This window comes from Orbicella franksi, chromosome 10 (genome assembly GCF_964199315.1).
Source record: "Orbicella franksi chromosome 10, jaOrbFran1.1, whole genome shotgun sequence".
In the NCBI taxonomy this organism is placed as follows: Eukaryota; Metazoa; Cnidaria; class Anthozoa; order Scleractinia; family Merulinidae; genus Orbicella; species Orbicella franksi.
In genome coordinates this window covers 10,990,186-11,011,706 of record NC_138154.1, presented here as the reverse complement: position 1 = coordinate 11,011,706, position 21,521 = coordinate 10,990,186, and the positions used below count along the sequence as shown (strand labels likewise).

General features: G+C 40.0%; 1 protein-coding gene across 2 annotated transcripts in view; it reads right to left on the bottom strand.

Annotated features, from left to right (window-relative positions):
• Positions 1-874: 874 nt before the first annotated feature.
• The window catches only part of LOC145500455 (kinesin-II 95 kDa subunit-like), a 29,943-nt gene continuing 9,296 nt past the window's right edge, over positions 875-21,521 (bottom strand). For both annotated transcript variants that reach the window (XM_081479971.1, XM_081479970.1), the window contains exons 8-26: positions 20,744-20,823; positions 20,224-20,293; positions 18,078-18,170; positions 17,762-17,833; positions 17,189-17,249; positions 16,952-16,995; positions 16,144-16,187; positions 13,018-13,113; positions 12,165-12,250; positions 9,813-9,949; positions 9,123-9,215; positions 8,848-8,952; positions 7,561-7,680; positions 7,074-7,192; positions 6,258-6,374; positions 5,468-5,573; positions 3,170-3,309; positions 2,888-2,962; positions 875-2,646 (exon numbers count right to left, since the gene is read on the bottom strand). In XM_081479971.1, coding sequence (XP_081336097.1) covers positions 2,532-2,646; positions 2,888-2,962; positions 3,170-3,309; positions 5,468-5,573; positions 6,258-6,374; positions 7,074-7,192; positions 7,561-7,680; positions 8,848-8,952; positions 9,123-9,215; positions 9,813-9,949; positions 12,165-12,250; positions 13,018-13,113; positions 16,144-16,187; positions 16,952-16,995; positions 17,189-17,249; positions 17,762-17,833; positions 18,078-18,170; positions 20,224-20,293; positions 20,744-20,823 — 1,773 coding nt within the window. In that variant the 3' untranslated portion in view covers positions 875-2,531. The remainder of the gene's footprint in view (positions 2,647-2,887; positions 2,963-3,169; positions 3,310-5,467; positions 5,574-6,257; positions 6,375-7,073; positions 7,193-7,560; positions 7,681-8,847; positions 8,953-9,122; positions 9,216-9,812; positions 9,950-12,164; positions 12,251-13,017; positions 13,114-16,143; positions 16,188-16,951; positions 16,996-17,188; positions 17,250-17,761; positions 17,834-18,077; positions 18,171-20,223; positions 20,294-20,743; positions 20,824-21,521) is intronic.

Genomic DNA, 21,521 nt, shown 5'->3' with positions numbered 1-21,521 from the left:
ATACACCTCTGTCTTTAAATACCGATTAACTGAAAATGACTTTTCGCGCCCGAGATATTTCCGGGGCGTTCGAGAAACGGGCCCCTGGCCACTGGAGTTAATCTAAAAAATGGCAGATTGTTGGTGAGTTCGCGATAGAAGACCGGCTATTATTAAAAGATTTAGGTCCATTTTTTTTTTCCGCTACAGTATCTCTGATAGACATATTTCACAGTAACAATTTTCTCAGTATATTTTATAATAAATAGTTAGAACATTTCATTACAGGTATTTACAATACAATATTTTAAGTGATGATCCAGCTTAAAGAATTAAATTAACTTAAATATAAAGACAAATGCAGTGCTTTCACAGTTTGGTTCACTGACTGTTCAGTGCAGAAAAGCCGACGATTTTCGGCAATCATCCAATTTTTTGTCTAATCAGGAAACAGTCTGAGCTCGTCCCGAGCAGTAAGAATACTCTCTCGTAAAACTGTCGCCACGAGCGCTACAGTGACGAAATTTGAGGGTTAGACTACTTCGTGGAGACGGGAAAACACGTCATGAATTGCTTCCCACACGACTAACAGTGAAACATTTTACATAAACTTTATATAAATTTAACGGAGCTATGAGACAGAAGAAGCAAGCAAATGACAGTCACCATTTCATGAACTGTGTCTACGGCTCGTTTACACCAGAGGAAAGAAAAAAAAAAAGAAACAAATTTTGGGAAGGGCACTAAAAGAAGTTGCCTGAGGACTTAAGTCCGAGGTGTTTGCACTACATTTAGTGGACAACAAATCCAGAAAATAATCAGCCTGACTAAGATCGAGTCCGTACTGCCTTTATAAGCAGTTCTTTCTGTGGTGTAAACTCGCCATTGTCCCACCCCCCCCCCCCCGTCGGAAATTTTGAAAAGAACCCCTAAGAGATACTAAGACCCTGTTTTGTGGCGTGGCTTGAAATTGTTTCCACCCCTGAGAGACACTAATTCTAAAACAAAACATCTGTCATATTTACTGGGCTCAATAGCCTAAAAGGTACCACAAAAGCTCCCGCTGAGGACCTTCTCAGACTGAACACCCTAACAGCTACCAAATCTGCTTTTTTAACCCGTGAAAGGTACGACGAACACCCCGTCCTTTGTATATGGAAGTCCCCCCCCCCCGGGTATCCACCAACTATCATCGCCCTTCAATAGTTTTTTTTAGTCATAATCTCGTATTAACAAGGTTTTCTAGGGACTATCGGGACGATATTGGCCTTCGACTGCCCTACACTCGATCCGTATTGTGTTATGAAATGTGTGGCAATCCCAACCCAGCGAGACAGACATTTCCCCTTTCTGCACTGTCTCTGAAATATTTCACGGCATAACACGTAAACTGAAGCATGAAGTAATGATCTCTAAACTAAAAACAAGTATATTATGGTGATTTTAATGATATTCTTTTACACCAAGAGAAGATTAAGATAAATACCTTGGTCTCCTCTTGTAGCACGTTAATGAGCCCGTCATTTTGCTATACAAAAAGTTTCTCTCAAACAGACGGAAAATCTAAACAGAATAAGCTAGTAACCTAGAGGAAACAACAACAAAAAAATACTTGGAACTGAAAAGGATATAACAAGCCAGCAAACTAGCCTCGTACACAGACCCTCGTGGCTAGTGACGTAATCTAGGACGTCTGCGTAAGAGGTTAGCTTGAAACTACAGTGGAGACGTTAAGCCCCGGCCAAACCATCGCAACATTGTTGGCCCAGTATTTGCAAGCCCCGGCCAAACCATCGCAACATTTCAACGCAAAATTATTGGCCCAGTATTTGCAAGCCCCGGCCAAACCATCGCAACATTTCAACGCAAAATTGTTGGCCCAGTATTTGGAAGCCCCGGCCAAACCATCGCAACATTTCAACGCAAAATTGTTGGCCCAGTATTTGCAAGCCCCGGCCAAACCATCGCAACATTTCAACGCAACATTGTTGGCCCAGTATTTGCAAGCCCCGGCCAAACCATCGCAACATTTCAACGCAACATTGTTGGCCCAGTATTTGCAAGCCCCGGCCAAACCATAGCAACATTTCAACGCAACATTGTTGGCCCAGTATTTGCAAGCCCCGGCCAAACCATCGCAACATTTCAACGCAACATATCGCAACATCGTTGGCCCAGTATTTGCAAGCCCCGGCCGAACCATCGCAACATATCAACACAACATATCGCAACGTTGTTGGGCGCAACATGTTGGGTGCGTTTGGCCACCCTGTTGCGAAGTGTTGCGACATGTTGGGTATTGAAAATCGAACTAGTGCGCATGCCCGGGTGCAACATTGTTGCACGAACCTGGCCAAACGACCACAACATCAAAGAGCTATATTTAGCTCTTTGTTTTCTTTTCAGTGAAATATTTCTTGGTATCTTGCGAATTCAACTTGCACTCATTTTTGGAAACCACCATACAAGCGCATTACCGTGCCCCCCCCCCCCCCGTCCCCCCTTAAATACAGCGTACATCGACTAAAGCAATAATTTAATATCCAGTGTTGTTACTGTGGTAACACTCTCTTCTGTTGAGCTAACAAGCCTCTTGCAGTTGGATATTGCGCAGACTCCGATGAACCCTGCTGCTGACCTGATGACTGTGGGCCTCGACTCCTCCGTCTGAGGAAATAAGGTTAGAGAATTACGACATGCGATTCGTGCATGTTTCGATGTTGTAGAGCAAACTAGTAAATTTCACGCAGTGAAAAGCGCTGTGTTTTATATGGTTTATTAAACTCATTGTGAAGCGGTCCGTGCAAACCACGTGGAAATCAACCAATCAGAGACCGCGTTGCACGGATTGGCAAGGTTTCAAATTCAAATCAGTGCAACGGAAAAGTAATTTTGATTTTTAGCTTACCCTGTTTTCGGTCGCTCACTGCGATCAGGCTTGTCCCTTCTTTTTGATTTCACTTTAGTTTTACTGAGAAGAACACTAAAAAAGAAAGAAATTTACAACAAAGGCCAATACATCACTACTAACATGCCTGCAAAAAGCACTAATACAGATCGTTGGTTACTAGCTATATATTATTTTATTAACCTACAGTTGAGGTAAACCATAGCTCGAATCAAACTGTTTTGGTGTCTCTGAGCATTGACATCCCTTGATAGTAAAACAACCAAGTGTTCCGTAGCTTACTCGGCATCAAGGGTGAGGTCCTCTTCATCTTGAAGAGCAGCATCAAGAGCCGCCTGAACCTTGGGTGCCACAGCAGGACCTTCATAATCCCTGGTAGTCCTGTTAGGCATGTCTAGTTCGATCATGATGATATTCTCAGCCTTGGAAGGAACAAACAACAGGCATCGTTACCAAAACAACAACGACAACAACACAAAACAACAACAATAGTTTATTTCTACCTCATCTAAAATATAGTATCTTTTTATATAGTATATTTCATGGGAAAAAAAAAAGGTAACAGGGTACCTGACTAACTATAAGAAACCAAACTAGTTAGGTGCCCATATATTGCTAATATTGCTAATAATAAACATGTAACATCATTCACTGCTAATATCGTTTGAACGTGACTAAAAGAACAACAACAAACACAAACAACAACAGGAGCGAAGGGTCTTAAGCTGTCTTCACACGGCAATCTTAAGTTGGCCAACTCGTGTTAGCGAAATTCCAAAATTTGGCAAACTCGTTCCTTCACACGTCAAACTCGCGTCAAATCACAACACACGCTAATTTTCAACATGGCCGACTTAGTGCAGTGGCACTCACGTAGAACAATGGAACAGAAGAAGAGAAGAGAAGACACAGAAAGCGAGAAAGGTTAGGACGAAACTCAGTTTGTCTGCTAGCTCCTCCATTTTCTTTCGTTTGTTTTTACTATCTTTGTAGACTACAGATAAAACGTCCCAAACAGCCGGACAATTGTGAACCTCTTCCATAAATTTTGAAGTGGCCCCAAGTTCATCTTGAATTGCGTCCGCCATTTTGTGAAGTGTCACGCAAATGAATCACGTGAATAGAGCGCGTGTTTTGATTGGTTGACAGTTGTTTGCCAATCGTTCACACGTCAAATACGAGTTTACCAACACGAAAAAGTTAGTGAAAAAGTTGGCGAGAATAGAGACAAGTTCTATTTGTCGCCAACAGTTTGCAAACGTGTTTGCAGACTGTTTTTGTGCCGTTCACACACACCAACTTGAGTTTGCCAACACGAGTTTGCCAACCTTTGTTTGCGTGTGAAGGCCGCTTAAGGTTATTCCCCAGTGTTGCATTGCGCATCCCTACTGCGCATAATTTCACGCGTGATTAGCGCGCGCGCATTAAAAAATGGCGGCTTTTTCTTTACAGCTGGACCTCGCCATAGAGGTAAATCGTCATTTTCTCGCAAACGAGTATGGTGACCTATCATTTTTTTCTGTTGTTTTGAATTGAGTAATAATTTTCTCTGTGTAAAATAAATATGGAACAATTCTCAGTGTAGAACAAAAAGCAATCGTCAGAAACGTGAATTTAGCGAACAATCGTGACTACAATCATGGTGCTACTATTAGGATTTATATGGGTATAAACAAGGTGCTGTTGCTCCTAAACGAACATGGGGACCCCTCATTTTTATTTCAAAATTTAAGTTCCTATAATATAAACAATCAATAGGCAAAGTTTCACAAAAATCTCAGTGCAGGTTCTATTTCAGTGGAATGACCTTAAGGGATTCTTCAGACCCGCAGGTTAATCTTAGATTCCCAACAACAGGATTTGAACGTGCTTCATAAGCTTTAGCCACATTGACATATTCTATGTTGTTATACCTCCCCACTCAAATACGTTTTCCAATTGGATGAGAATGTGTCACGTACGGTTGGTCAAACTCACTAACTCCCTAGGGAAACAACAACTTGAACTTTCCACTCGCATGTGATCAGGTCGTGCTCCTTGCAACTGCGGCGAATTTGTGTGCCAGCCGGCCTCAAGCAAATGATTTTTCACAGTTTTTTTTCCTTATTATTATTATTTTTGAGTTGGGAGGTATTACAAAACACTAAATGACTGGCTACCCGGAAAACAGTTAGTTTTGTTTCCCCAAGACCCTTGTTTCGCCTCTTTCGCCCCTCTATCGCTCGGTCAATACGGCAAGGTCTCGGTAAGAGATTTTCCCGTAAAGACCTCACTCTCGGTTAATAAGTAGTTATTAATCAGTTATGTTAAATATTGCCATCTTGTGATATTGAAGACTGAAGACATTGAGCTGATGACTCACGTAACGTTTATACGACTTTATTCACAGCGAAGACGTGCAAGATTAGAGAACAATCTTTTGCATTTCACAACGGTGTCCAATATGCTTTTGAGTTACTGAGTAACATTTCCTGGATATAACCTCGCAATGAAATCCCGTTAAAGGGAATTAAGTTACATCACGAGGGTAATTTTTAACAAGACGAAATGACGGGCTGTTTGGCTGATAGGTGTAGGTACCTTGTATCTCATGTGTCCGCCCATAGCCGCCGCCATTTTGGCGTACTCGGTGGTGGGTCGCCTGTTCCCAACAGCTGATACTGGTCTTTTGGCCATAGCTTGCTGGCTGCTCAATACAACGTGCAACATTAGAACTAGTCAACATAACAAGTCACAACAAAAAGCAATCAGTAGAACGTGAATCAAAAGGATAATATTGAACCGGGTAAACTTTATTTGATTTTTTAAAAAGGGGAAAGTCACAGGGGCATTAAACTGCAAGCAGTCTCTCTGTTGCTTGAAAATCCGTGGAGAAGAACGCAACGAAGAACGCAACGCAGTCACGCTCGCACGTTCACTTGATTTGCGTTCTTCCCCACGGATTTTCGAGCAAAAGAGAGACTGCTCGCAGTGTATAGGGGCATTGGCCAAAGCTGTTAACAAGAAACGACAAGGAGTACTGCTATTCACTCTTAAAGGACCCTAGTCAGCCACACCTTTGTTTTTGTTTAACACGCGAGAGTTTGGCTATTATATTTTATTCCGAGCATGTCGAAACAAAGAAACATAACCACTAAGGATAATTAAACGTGCTTTTAGGAACACAACTTACAGGAAAGCAATAAGATTTCGCTTCACCATGCAATATCAATAATTTCGATGGCATAGAAAATGGTGTAGACTGACTAAGGTTCTTTGAGTGAAAATACAAAGCAATCAAAACAAAACCTTTCCCAGTATCACTCTACAACGCACTTTAATGGAAAAAAGGAATAGGACTGTGTGTACGAGTCAACAAAGTGTCCATCACCTGCCATTCTGAGAAGAAGGTTTTAACTTCCACTCTTCGTTCTCTTCATCGTAACTCGCTCTGTTTGTTAATTTGACTTTCTCGTCTGGAGGAATGAAGTTCTCTATTATTAACGTTCTGCAAAAGAAAAAAGGAAACAATCACGATAAATTACAGTTCACTTTGCCAAAAAGACCGACAAATAGCTTGTGAAACGAGGATTCCATAAAAATTATCTTGGGAAGAATTGACAGGCTACTTTAACAAATATGGCTACCACAGACATCAGTTTTCAAAATTCCCTGATTTTCACCTGATTATAAATATCAAATTGTTTCTCATTGGGGAAAAACTTCAGTGACATCACAGTAACCTGAAATGTTTCTTTCAGCCCTTAATTGAATTGAATCAGGCATGCTAAACTATTTCAGATTTTACTGACTTTCCGTCAAAATGTAATTTTTCCTGACTCAAGATAAAACCCCTGACTTTTCCCCGACCTTGACGATTTTTTTCCCCTGAACAGTTCCTGACCTGTGGCAACTCTAAACAAAACCTCAGCTCATTTATTCTCAAGATCTGGAATCGGTTTCTCGAAAGCTCCGGAAATTTTTCGGGCCCGGAAAGCCATTTTAAAAATTAATCTGTTTCTAAAAACTTCTTGTATGAACGGAATCTGTTCATATGAAGAATATGTGAATAAAACAGCTCTGTAATCATAAGGTTTAAGATTTTGCTATGGCTTTCCGGGTGCGAAGTCTTTTCGGGACCTTCAAGAAACGGGCCCCTGGACTAACTAGACGTGTTATAAAACCGAAGTTTTTGTTTGTAACTCACTTTAGTTTCAGTTCCCTTGTCAGATCCTCCAGTGCTTGCTCTAACTCTTGCCTTTCTTGAATATGCGCTTCTTGCTGGTCAGAGATCTCCGACCGAATGGTTTGTAACTTTACAAACAACTGCAAGACAGGTTTCAGACTAACAAGTTAGCTTTCTACGTTGCTTCACTAGATTTTCCCTTCCTACGTATTCTACGCTCTTGAAATGCTTCCCTGTGCTCTGGCACTGTCGAAGTGACTGCTACACAGACATTTTTCTCTGTGTGGTTTGCGATTTTCTGCTTGTTTTATTATTTTCCTCTAGTGCGCTGAGTACAAAATGTAATTCAAAGTCTTGCATCACCAGTGGATTCTTCGATGATAGTCATTGCATTCACTGTCCGTCCCTATAGCTAATATCAAATGTATTGTGTGATATCTGAATCTTTGAAGCGATGGCCACTCGAGAAGGCGAGACTGTATTTTTAACCGTTTTTTTTTTTTTTTACCTTTTTCAGCTTCTTAGTTTTGGTATCCACTTCTTGTTGAAGCGATGTGAACGTTTCTTTTATTTCCAGGGTGTTTTCGTCCTTCTCCTCAAGCTTTTGTTGCATTTCTCTTTCACGACGCTAAAAATGAAATAGAATTTAGAGACATTTTGACAAATGTGAAAGGAATCTTAAGACAATAGTTTGGTATCGCGGTAAACGAACGAGCAACACCGATACAACGTTGAAACAATAAGAATCGTGGAAATATTAACCCTTTAACACCCAAATTTTCACAAAAAATACCGTTAACCCTTTGACTGCCAAGTTCGCATATACACGTCCTGAGTTGTCGCGCTCTTTGTACCACCTGTGACGTCATCAATTTAAATGTCACCAGATATTCTTGATAAGCAGATAGTAGAGCTAGGATAGATCTATCCGCACAACAGTCGGTTTTGGATATCCACGCTATTCTGTCGTAGCAAATTGAAAAACAACGTTAACAGTTTTGGTACAAAAATGGTGGTAAAATGACCCATAATACCTTGAGTTGATCAAGGCCCCATTTCCAGGCTTTGCCCATGATTAACAGCCAACTTTTTACGCCAGCCAGAAAGAATATGAAACGCAAAAGGTAGCGGAAGTAGAAGAGTCGAGAAAAAGGAAAGAAAATTGGCAAGAAAAAAATTCGGAACGCGCAAACGCAAAACAAAAAAACAAAAACAGTCCAAAATTCTGGCTTATGAGCATGCACCAAATTACAATATTGTACGCTTTTGTACCTAATCTTCCGGAAATCTACCTTTTTGGTTAAAAAAAGCTTGTTCAGCAAAACTAAGGCCCATTTAGCGTCATGGCAGCCACAATAACTGATTTCACGGTCAAAAACGGCATTTTTCGTGAAAATTTGGGCGTTGAAGGGTTAAAGAAAAGCACGAACTAACCCTCTGTATTTTTGGCAAAAATGCAGAAGATCGTTTATGGGTCCAAAGTTTGCTCGTTATAGAGGATTAAATAGGTAAATTGGCACGAATTATAAAGAAAAAAGAACGTTTTGGATAAAATTGTGCTTCTCTCTAAGGAAAACAGGGCTGAGTATTATTGGAGCGAAATAACTTAAAGCTCGAATTTGAGCCCCTTTTTGCTGGAGTTGAAGGGGATTACAATTGATTCTTCTATTCAAAAGAAGGTTCTAATTTTAATAAAGCCATGTGTGATAATTATATAATTATGTAGAGGCATTTTGGTGTTATCCTGAAAGAGGAAAGCGAGATTAGCGAGCTCGGTAGCTAGTCATGTCATTACCTGTTGTTCAGCGATCTGTTTTCTTCGTTCTTCTAGCGCCCGTTCTTGTTCAGACGTTTTGTCGATAATGCTCTTCCCTCCAACCAGTAATTTGCTTTCCATCATCTTTTAAGAAAAAAAAAGACACAGAAACAAGTCTTTAACAAGAAGCCTTAACCCTCGTGTACAGGCCTTATCTTGTAAGCTTAGTATATAATTAATGTGACATTAACCAAAAGCTCAGAAGAAAACGATCCGATTCAACTTTTAGTTACCGTTGTTATAAATCAACTTACCTTGATTTTTGATTTTAAAGCAGATTGTGCTTCTTGTTGCTTTTTCAACAGCTGCGCCCTCTTCTGAATTTCACCCATGAGTTTCTCCTTTTCCTTAAGAAAAGAAAAGTAAAGAATGAGTAATAGTCAAAAGTGGTATCGACTGGAAAATTCCTGTGTTAAATAACGCACAGCCTCCATTTGGCGCGAAAATATGCTCGGATATTTGTCCGTGGACATTATCTCTTCCGAGAAGCAAACAGTTTTCTTAGAGCGTGGTTCGAGGAAAACTGAACATATTTTCGCGCAAATAGAGGCTATTGCGTTTATTATCCATTTAATAATTTTTGCAATACGTACAGTTTCTAAAAATGGGAAATACTCCCCAGTTTTAGCTGGGGATTATAGACAGAAATCGAGAGCGAATAATCTAATTGTTTTAGTAGAAATCTACAAGTCGTTCAAAACTTTATCTCAATCCTCTTCGCAGAGACTTTGAAAACGCCAAGAAGCGGCCGTCGTTTTGTTAGCAAGGGCACACTGCTACGTTATTCACTATCAATCACAGAATAGGTAGTGAGTAGCGTAGCCAATCAGAGAACGGCATTCGTGATAGAACCGGCGGTAGTAGATTTATACTAAAACTCGATAGAAACACAGTGCATGTTCACAGGTGAACGAGAAATAAATCAGCGCGTGGTGGATGCATACCTCGGCCATCATTGTGTGGTTATCCTGCAGAGATTTCTTGTCTTCTTCAAGCTTGGCTTGTTCAAGCTTGATTTTATCTTCTGTGCTCTTCGATTCTCCTTCCTCGCCATCTTCGTCTTCTTCTTCGACGATAGAGCCTTAAAAGAGAAACAAAACAAAACAAGACAAGAATATATAACTAAACAATAAAACACCTTCAATTCCTCAACACCCGTTTCAGGTTTTCAGATTCTCAGATACTATAGTTGGTGAAAACGGTACAAAGCTTCCAGCAGCAGCAGTAATAATAACAATAACAGAAACAAACGAACAAACACACAAACTACAAATGCGTTCTTGCTGCAGTTTTTTTTCTTTTATGTGTGTGTTGAAAAAGCGCACGCTGTTATCGTTTCTCTGTACTGCACCGCGTGTACTGTAGTGAATGAATCTCGTATTTCTCATCACCTTTTGCATAACAATGTATGGTCATGGACAGGAGAAATTAGATGCTGATCACATTTGGATTAAAAGACCAATGAGGAGATATTTTCAATCATTTCTCTACCGCACAAAATTACTTCTTAATGGGAAATATCAATATTCCCTGTATTTGACTGGGACTAGCTTGCAACTAAGGTTGTAACATAGCGTGGGCTAGTCCTACGTAATTTCTATAGAGCCATCATGAACGAAATCTCTTTATAACATAGCGCGCGGGCTAGTCCTACCTAATTCCTATTGAGCCATCATGAACGAAATCTCTTTATAACATAGCGCGCGGGCTAGTCCTACCTAATTTCTATTGAGCCATCATGAACGAAATCTCTTTATAACATAGCGCGCGCGCTAGTCCTACCTAATTCCTATTGAGCCATCATGAACGAAATCTCTTTATAACATAGCGCGCGGGCTAGTCCTACCTAATTCCTATTGAGCCATCATGAACGAAACCTCTTTATAACATAGCGCGGGCTAGTCCTACCTAATTCCTATTGAGCCATCATGAACGAAATCTCTTTATAACATAGAGCGGGCTAGTCCTACCTAATTCCTATTGAGCCATCATGAACGAAATCTCTTTATAACATAGAGCGGGCTAGTCCTACCTAATTTCTATTGAGCCATCATGAACGAAACCTCTTTATAACATAGCGCGCGGGCTAGTCCTACCTAATTCCTATTGAGCCATCATGAACGAAATCTCTTTATAACATAGCGCGGGCTAGTCCTACCTAATTCCTATTGCTAATTCCTAATTCACCTTGCATTGTGAGAACTTCGTAGTCAATCACAAATAAAACATGTTTTAGCGCTCAATATGTTGTCGCCATGTTATAAAAGAATTGGTTCATGCTTTTAGCTGTGCGTATATCGAGTTATGGATGCACTAATTGACAAGTTGGGAGCGCACTCAAGAAGCTAGAGTTGCTAGGCTTCTTTCGTGCTTTCCTAACTTCCCACGTGCATCCATAACTCGATACACGCACGCTAAGCATGAAACAATTCTTTACTAATGCGGGGAGTCTTTTGAAATGTAAATGACATTTGTCTCTTTTTAATGATATTCCCCCGCATGAACCTCAATTGCAAGCTAGTTCCAGTCCGATACCAAAATATGCTCCATTACAGGTGGGATCAAGATAATAGTTTTCTAAGGACCGATTTACACGGTACGACTTTGACGCATGCGGCAAGCTTACGACAGGCCTACGACATGACTTAGGACCATTTACGCGCGCACAACATTTTCACTTACAAAATTATATATGTGAAAATTTGCACCGGGATTCACGGAGCGAAAGTCCTAATAAATGGTAAACAAATATTTTAGCTGTCCTGCGCTTTGAAAAAACTCTCTAACGAAATGTTTTGCGCTTTAATCCGTTCAATACTTTTCGAGAAACGACTTCACGTGAATCAGCCAACAAAAACTTCGTCCGCCATTTTGACGCAAGAAAAATGTCTCCTTCGTCCCCTAGTCAGTAGCAATTTGTCACAAAATACGTCATTTTCTATCCCTTTCGGCTACGATTCTCGCAGCGTTTTAAAACATGTTTTAAAATGCTACGACAATTTTTTTGACGTGCACAACAGTCGTAAGCGAGTTGTAGGTTTGATTTACACGAAACAATTCATGTCGTGGCCTGTCGTAAACTTGCCGCATGCGACAAAGTCGTATCGTGTAAATCGGCCCTAAGGAGCAACGACACAAGAGGAGAAATAATTAAATCGAAACTGATAGACAAGGGCGTGAAGGACTGAGCAAGATGATTATGACCAATAACAAAAGAGAAACTTTTCAAAATTTTGTCGCCGTGACGTTACTTCTTAAGTTGTATATCTTTCTCAAGACACTCCTGCAATCCTCACCATTTTCCCTTTGTCTTCTTTTCTTTGCCTTCTTTGATCCTTCTCTTCCTTCACCGCCACCGCGCCTTTCCAGCTCTCTCTTTAACCTGTAAATAAAGTAATTGAGTCAGACCAGTTCAGTATCATGTAGCAGTCAACCAATTAAAACTTGAAGCTAAGTGTGCGGGAGGCGCACCCCGGTTAAACGACGCAGGGGACAACGTCATACTCTGGCTTCCAAGCATTTTGCACGGATTTCTTAAGCCCCGTGCACACTACACCAGAGAAATTTTAAAATGCAGCTTTATTGCTACGGTTAGGCCTGCCGTCCACACTAATCCGTCACGAAAACGAAGTTTTTATTCAAACCGGTGGAATTTGAAAACACCAGCTTTATGGAAGACACTTTGAAATGAGGCATCTTTTAAACATAATAGGGCACTTAATATTTGAGTACGAGAACAACTTTTCAATTCTAGTTTGCAGGCTTCACATCATAGCGTCACATAGCCATCTCATCCCATGAGCTGCCTTTGTATTAGCAACTTGTCTTGAGTTTAGGAACATTGTTTCTGTTGCAGTTTTCGCCGCGATGAGCCCGCGCTGCATGCAGTTTTCATATTGTTACCCATTAACCCCTGCGGGAAAAATTTTGCCATGTGCTATCAAAAACGGCGCCGCCATGTTGTTGTTTCGGTGGTTAGCCGTAAACTGAGTCAAGTTTTAGCGTTCAGGACGGTATTAAGGTCGTTCGCGGGAAAATTGTCCAACGTTGATTTTTTTCTGAGACTTTTACCATTATAAGATGATGAGTTAGTTATGCCAGATTTTAATGGAGATTTTAGTTGTGTATCACTGGGAACTTTTCTCTTACTTTGCAATCTCCTCTTGAAACTCTCTCAACAAGGCATCCTTAGGATCCTCGTTAATCTTGGGCTTGTTTTTGATGTTCTTGGCGCGATTTGCATATCTGCATCAACAAAGAAAATCGGCTTGATTAATTAACTTCAATCAATATAAATGACAATCATGAAAACTGCAGAAAGTACACAGTATTGCTCGCGAGTAACGCGACACTACAGCGCATAATCGTACCTAAGACAAAATTCTTGATCGTAATTGGTTCTCTGCGTGCCTATTTCTAATGGTGATAGGACCGAGTGGAGTCCAATTCGGTCTGTAATCATACGACTGAAGGTTAACAAAAGTACGATTGTTAATCACAAGTATGATTACAGACAGAATTGCACGACACGATATCCTGTTACCAATTAATCATAACTATTACAATTTCCCACAAAAGTAAAAGTCTCATTTGAAAAAGAGCTTTTAACAGTCGTTTTAAATATGGTAATTAAAAACATGGAGAATAGCTTTCAAAATGGCAGTTAAGTTTCTTTCAAAACAGTCACTACTGGAGACTTAACCTCCACAATTTTACAAAGTCAGTTTCTTGAAATGGTTACTATAGTGGTTGTAATCAATGCTGTGATTGGTGGATTTAGTGGAGAGGACTCAAAATGATTGGCTCATGTAACTGTCTGATTTACAGGTGTCCGATTACAACTTTGCAGATTAATTAGAGCAAAATACAGCCGTTTATGCACCAATCACATTTGAGGACATTGTACTTGTTAAAGTGCCACTGAAACGAAATTTTTGTATGTGAGATTTTTGCTTAGTAATAAAGTTTCAACCTTACTTGGAAACACTGCAAACTTTTTTTCGCATACGGTAAGCGAAAACTGCTTTTTCAGCCGTTCGAAGTTGGCTAGTTAAGCCCAAAATTGGCGGCCATTTTGGCGCGGCCAAAACAGCCTAGTGACGTCACTGGTTGTATTACTCTCATGCCGCGCTGAAAATTTAGAGTGATTATGGGAGAAGAGATTACTGTTCGAAGCCCCCTAAAAAACATCTTAAGGACATCTCAGAGCTGTAAAGCAGATAATAACAGTAGCCTTAGACATGAAGAGGTCGAGAGTCGATCCTGGGGCTTTCCAGTCTATTTAATTGGATATTTGCAGGATATTTTATGTAAGCAAGCAAACGAGTGGGAGTTCTTAGATCGCAAAATGATCGGGACTCTTGGTGAAATGGCCAGCACTCAATTAAACAATATCTACACTCATAAAGTAAAAAAGACATGAAAACAAGAGAAAGCGGCTTTTGAAAATATTATCCAGAGTGCTGCTGCACGAATCGCAGCAACAACGCTTCGAGTTTTCGAGTCGCTTCGCTTCGAGGAAACCGGACACGTTGTGAGTTTCACAGCGGACAAGATTGTGCCACAGTGACCTTTAGTCCAGTTGTATCTGCTACATCCTACAAGTTATCACAACAGCAAAAATTTAAGAAACCTTCTTTTATATGAGGGAGCGAATTTAAACTATAAAGGTAAACTAAGCTGCCATGACCCTACAGGTATGTTTTCAGGAAACGAGAGAAAGCGTGACAATGTCGGCGGCGAAAGGTCATATATGCAAATTGGTTCAAATTCCGTTTAATGAATCTTCGAAAGGAGTGTAAACTAGCGACGTTTTAACGAATTGTTTTGAACTTGGATACTATTAAATGAAGATCATAGACATAAGTATTGCTAAAGAACTCAAAGTAATCCATCGGCCGTGAAATATTGCAATTGGGAGATACGTGTAAAAGAGAAGCGAAATTCCCGCTTTGTTTGCGGCGATAAAGCAAACCCTGCTGCGGATCACAATTTTCAAAGATTCATTTTGTCTACCACAAGAACTTTCACTTATTAGTATCATAAAACGATGCCCTCTGTGTGCAAAGAAGTACTCGACTCAAAGCTTGTGGACTGTTGATAACTTCGTGATTGTGCGGATGGCTGATGCGCTTCCGGCTTTTAATGCTTTAAAGTTGCCGAGGATAATATTCGAACCTTGTAATAGACCTTAGATTAACGTGAGAATCCAAATTTCAGAACCAGGCTGAAAACAGACGACGAAATATCGTGTTTACGCTTCAGGACGTGATATAAAAGTTACCACAATCGTCTTCGAAATCTCCAATCGAGTACTCAAGATGTTCGAAAAGTATACTGAGCTGTTCTAATCTGTAGCATTTATTTTGGTGAATCTACGCTCTCTGGCGCCCTCCAACGTTTATGATGTGTATTTCCTGTCAAGGCTGGACAGAAATTACATGGTAGAAAACTAGTAGGTATCGACAATATGAAGAATAAACTTGAATAAATCAAGTGAAAACAAGAGAGGATCTATAGCGCTTCTTGCGTGAATACAACCAGTGACGTCACAAGGTCCTTAAACTCGGTTCCAGAGCCCGGACACAGTTTTGCTCCAAAAAAGTCGATTTCAACAGCTAAAAAAAGCACTTTCCGTTCGGATTTGACAGAAATAAAGTTCACCATTACTTTAAGCACGTTTGAAGCTATAGATTGGGATAATAAAAGAGAGTACGAAAATTTCGTTTCAGTGGCACTTTAATCATAAAAATCCCAATTTTCTCGATTGTGATTGGTTTAAAAAACTCCTATTTTCCACTAATTCACTTGCCAAGTTGTTATCTGACAGTTTGTTATTGGACAGTTCTATAAGCCAATCACATTCAAAGTTGTAGTTTAATTTCAGAGTGATATTAAACAATGTACGCCTCTCTTGTCAGTCTTTTAATGCAAATTTACCCTTTCTATCAGAACTTGGCTATTCTTCTTTTCTCGGAAATTGTAATTTTTATGATTAATTGGTAATAAGACTTCGTGTCGTCCAATTCGGTCTGTAATCATACTCGTGATAAACAAATCGGACTCCCACTGCACGGTCGTCCGATTTTGTTATCACTCGTATGATTCCAGACCGAATTGGACTCCACTCAGTCCTATTCCATTGCGAATTGTACTCCACTCAGTCCAGTTACGTATGATTACTAAGTGAGCTCGAGCTCGTTCGATTTTAGATTTAAAAGGTTTGAAAATTATACTCTAATTTTTGCATCCTTTTTATATGATACATGTGCTTACCTTAATGTCGTTATTGTCTCCTCAAAATTATAACTTGCCGGACCCTGCAAGAATATCACAAAAATAAACTTATCGGCTGTCACGGGAAACGCAGTTTAGTCGAATTCAGGAAACTAACAGAAGATATCGCTCTTAAAGCTCCGCCTCAGTGCTGAGCTGAAATTTCAACTATCTATTGTCGGTTTTCATGTGACGTCATCATTTTCCAAACTAAGAAATTACCAATCCTTCTGTAGTTTTCGTTTCATCAGATGTAGGACCCTCTAATAACTTGACGTTTTGCCACGTTTAAGTCCGACAGGGTTCCTCGGTATGTAATAGAGCACGTCTGAATTTCCAAGTTTATGCGTTGCGTGACATTAAAATGGCGGCCCGAGAAGACTCTTGATTAGGTCAAAAGATGAGTTATTGCTCAAGCTTTTTCTAACTAAACAGTTCTTGCTCCATAAGAAGTATTAATTTCAATGTGTCGGAGCTCTAGAGTAATAGCGTTTCATTTCATTGGCAAAACCCAAGGACCGATGTTTCTGTTACTTTACGGCCGCCATGTTTGTGTCTCTCCGAGGGGCACAAACATGGCGACTCCATACAAAGCTCCATAAATTTGAGTGCAACACCTTTCCGAATAACGCGCAAGTGAAAAACTCCACAGACCTAAATCTTGGCGAGGTTGTTTATAAATCAATCATCTATCATATCCCAGTTTCTTGACTTCATTTATTGAATGGTTACGATTTTTATTTTTGATGGCAGGCGTGACACTGCAAACCAGCCATTATGAGAAAAAAGAACAGAATAGAACACTTACTATGTTGGCCACCATAACCGTCCTTGCGTTACCTCCCAGAGAATCTGCTCACAACAGAGAAAGACGAATTTCGTCGGCAAAGAAAAAACAAACAAAACAATACGAAACAAAAACAAAACAAATATACATTATTGCCGCGACTGATAATACTTGTATATTTAGCAAACATCCCCGAATTTGGCAATTCTTGTTAATGACTTTTTTCATTGTTGAAAATGCATTCATCATTTAATTCACCTTGTAGCAATCTTGTTAGCTTGGAATCTCTGTAAGGAATATGAGTACTCTTGCCATCCACCTAAACAAGAAAGCAGTAAATTAAGTAAAGACAGACCATTTACTTTAAGCGTAGGGACAGACAATTTCAAAACAATATCTAACTGGCCTACTCCGACCAATCGTACAGAACCGAACATCCCTGACCATTCCCCAAAATATATTCAAAATACTAATTCATAATTCTTTCTCTCTTGTGCGCTTAAAAGTGGTGTTCAAAACAGTAAGGACCGCTTTGCATAAAATTAACTTTTGACAGGATAAATAAAATTAACGGTTAACTGTCGCTTTCTAATAGAGACAACGTTCATCTATTACACTGACGTTCACTCCATATTGAAAGCAGGTCCATTTTGTTTTGCTTGTTTGTTGTTTGTTAGTTTGGTTTGTTTGTCTTGGTGCTGTTGCTGCTGTTATTATTATTGGTTTAAGTTTCTTCATGTTTGTTTGTTTGTTTGTTTTCTTTGACATCTGGAACTGACTCATATCCTTTACTTCAATCTACAAACAGAATTCACTCGGCGGTTTACTTACCAACGCAGATATCACGTTACCGAGTGCAGAAAGTGATAGGTTGATTTTAGTAGCTTCCTTGAGTCTCTCTCCCTACCATGAAAAGACAAGAAAACGCCAGCTACACAATAACAGCACAAAACGAACTTAACACACTAACAGCAGTTGGTAGTAGAAAGATTTCATGCCTATGCCGTTGTTTTCTTAGAGTCGGGGTACAGTGGGATACGAACATAACGGCACTTTTCTATTCGTTGACGAAACGTCGCCCAAAATGAAAATAAAAATGTTATAGTTTTCAGTATAACACACCGTTGTAAGTAAGAGCAGAACTTACCGTAGCACCAGTCTTGGCCTGCCTTTCACTCCCAGCTAAGTCCACCATGTTCAGTTTACCAACCCGAATGTGACTCTCACCATCTGCACCAGGCTGCAACAGAATTCCGTAATATTCAACAGTTAACAGTCTCTGTTTTCCCTTTTATCACCTGTTCGGACATATCAAGCCATTTACTCCTATTTTGTAATTATTGGTAGTGCGGTCGTCACTTATGATGGAAAACACTTCTTACAGTTTACTTGGATCTCGTCCGCACTACTCTGGAAAAATCTGAAAATGGCATTTTCACTCTGAAAACCCATCAAACGTTTGCCGTCCACACTAGAAAACAGATAAAATGTTTTCTGTCCACACTTCGACAGAGAAATTTGAAAACACAACAATATCACCGGCGGCAGAAACGTTCATTTCAGTGCACCTTTGAGCACACGCTAATACGGGTCTAGTGGGACCCACGTGGCCACCCACTTGTTGTTCCCGCCATTTCAGCCACAATTTTGGATTTGTGTTTGAGGAAGACTCGGGCAGAAAAATCACATGTATTGATTACCGTGACATCGTCGTTTCGAAAAGTTCCGTTTTCAATTAATTTTGTTTCAAACTTTTAGCTCTTAAAGTGGTCGCAGTCACTTACGAAAGGTGGTCGCTAACAAGAGGTTCCGAATATGGTGATTTGACTTGGAAACTTTTGGTATTTTGGAAGACTGGTTGCCGGGGAGAGGTGGTCGCAACCAGAGGTTCGACTGTAGTTGTAATGTTATATTTACGAAATAGAAAACTTGTACCGTGTTTCTATCGAGTTTTAGTATAAATCTACTAGAGTTCTATCACGAATTCCGTTCTCTGATTGGCTACGCCACTCACTATCTATTCTGTGATAGATAGTGAGTAGCGTAGCAGTGTGTCCTTGCTAACAAAATAACGGCCGCTTCATGGCGTTTTCGAAGTGTCTGTCAAGAGGGTCCACAATAGGGTTCTCAGATCCCGCTTTCCCGCCCATTTTTTCCTGTTAATCCCACCATCCCGCCCTTTTTTGCTTGGAAATCCTGCTCCCGCCTACTTTTCGAGGACGTTTCTGGGTTAAGTATTCATTTTTTAAATTAATAATTAGTTTAATCATTGACACAAGCTTTTTAAAACAAGATATTGCATACAAGATCAGAAAAGAATTCAATGGGTAGCAGATACGTAAGCAGAAATGATTATAACGTTTCTTCCTGTAAACGGTTTACTGTTTTGTTTCCTTTTGTCCATGTATCAGTGAAAGAAAAAGATTGTTCATTCCCATATTCAAGAGATGGCCCGTAAACACACTTGACAGTTTCTTTCAAAGCTTTCAGCGTCTTCAATTTACTTGAAAACTGGGCTCAGAACTTTTCTTTCCGAATGAAGGCATTCCTGCTCGCACATCCTTTTCGTATTATGGTCTAATATATGGTGACGCAATTCGCAATGTCGCATACTTCGTTCGGTAAATCACTATCACCGCCATCCGTGTGGCCATCCTGGCCAAAACAAGCCAAGCGCTTTGGAAAAGGTCGAAAGACTAGAAAAACTAGAAAGGATCGGGAGGTCAAGGTTACAGACGCAAGCATCGAAAATGTCGAAAATGGACGACACGTTTGAAAGAACCTGACAGGGTACAGAGCGGTTGCTATTCGTTACTTGAAACCTGACACAGCTATACGGTTCGTTTCTGCCAGCTTGGGGTTTTTGCGCTGGTCAATAACAATTTATAAGGTCACGTAGGAATTGAAATCCCGTATCCCGCTCTGTTCCCCTTGCAAATCCCGCATCCCAACCCCATAAATACACGAAATCCCGCTCCCGCTCGTAATTGCAATTCCCGCTTCCCGCCCCTGTTTTCAGCTTAAATCCCAAATATCACGGCGAAAAAAAGCCAAATCCCGCATCCCGCCAAACCTATTGGGAACTCTCTGTCAAGAGGACTTAGATAAAGTTTTGAACGAGTAATAGATTTATACTAAAACAATTAGATTACTCGCTCTCGATTTCTATGCGTGATAGTTGACTCGAATTCATTATCTAATCGTTTAATAGAAACACGATTTTTAACCAATCAACGCGCGTATTTTCTTAGCACTGTTTTCTAAAAGTTAATGTAGATGGAATTTTGAGTTACCTGACTGCATTCGATAGTGATGATGAAGATAGCATGGGACCTTGACGAGTGTTCGTTCATATTGGTTGCCCTTATGGGAAAAAAAACCGTTGTAGTATTCATACACAAACAACACAATCATAGGCAAGCAATACGTGCAAAAGAGTCGTAGTCATCTCCATTTCATACAATGTAGCACATGGCATGGATACATAAATCCTTTCACATGTATCATCAATAATGCTATATGTACATTACCCAGTACACGAGTTCATTCTAAAATCCTAGCCAACACTGTGTGGGGCACTGCCCCATTTCACACCTTTCATATGTGGAAATTGCAAGTAACTAATAACTTACACTCATAGAATCAACCTACACAAAGGTTGAAATGCAGTCCTTAAACTGTAGAGGATTTGTGAGACATTTTTGATCCTGACACTCAACATTGTCCGGGGGGTGGGGATGAAGGAGAAGAGAGTAGTGGGGCAGGATTGGTCAGAATTGTAAGCTGAGTTATAACATGTGCAACAACACTTACCCCACTGCTCGGTTCTGATTGCCAACATTCATGACATGTTCAATCTCTTTTACACTTTTACAAACAAAGGACTGAAGATCCTACAAGAAGCACAACACAAATAATAACATTTTTAAGTGTTTGTTCATTTATTTATTTATTTGTTTATTTATTTCTAAATTTTGCATCCATTTATAAAAAGTAAGAAATAAACTTGTCTATTTGTTGTCCTCTTGATAAAGTGGAATGGAGTTTGCTTTGAGATGCATTATGCACTGTGATTCAATGTATTATTTTGTTCCCACATTCCTCAAGTCACTTCACTAGGACATTACAGAACGTTACAACATTGTTACATCACTGTCATGCTTCACCAATGTCTACAGTTAAACCTGTATTAAGCGGACACCCATGGGGCTCTCACTAGTGTCCGCTTAATACAGGGTGTCTGCTCTAAGCAGGTTCTTATATATTGTGCAATAATAGTTAATTATTAACCCTTTTGTAACTCAGTGTAACACAGTGTAAGATCAAAGACTGCTCATAGCACAATGTCCAGTCAGTCAATGTATCAATCTGGAATAATCACTTAGATTTAAAATGACATTGCTAAACAATGTTAAAAGAGTCTCAGCTGAACGTTCAGAGGTAAAATGCCCTTGAAGTGTGCGCTTATTACAGGCTTTGTGCAACAAAATGGCTTAATATTGGTGTCCGCGTCCGCTTAACAGGGGTGTCCCCTGAATGCAGGTTTACTTTACTATAAATGTGGGAAGAAAATTTTGGGACTCAAGCTGGT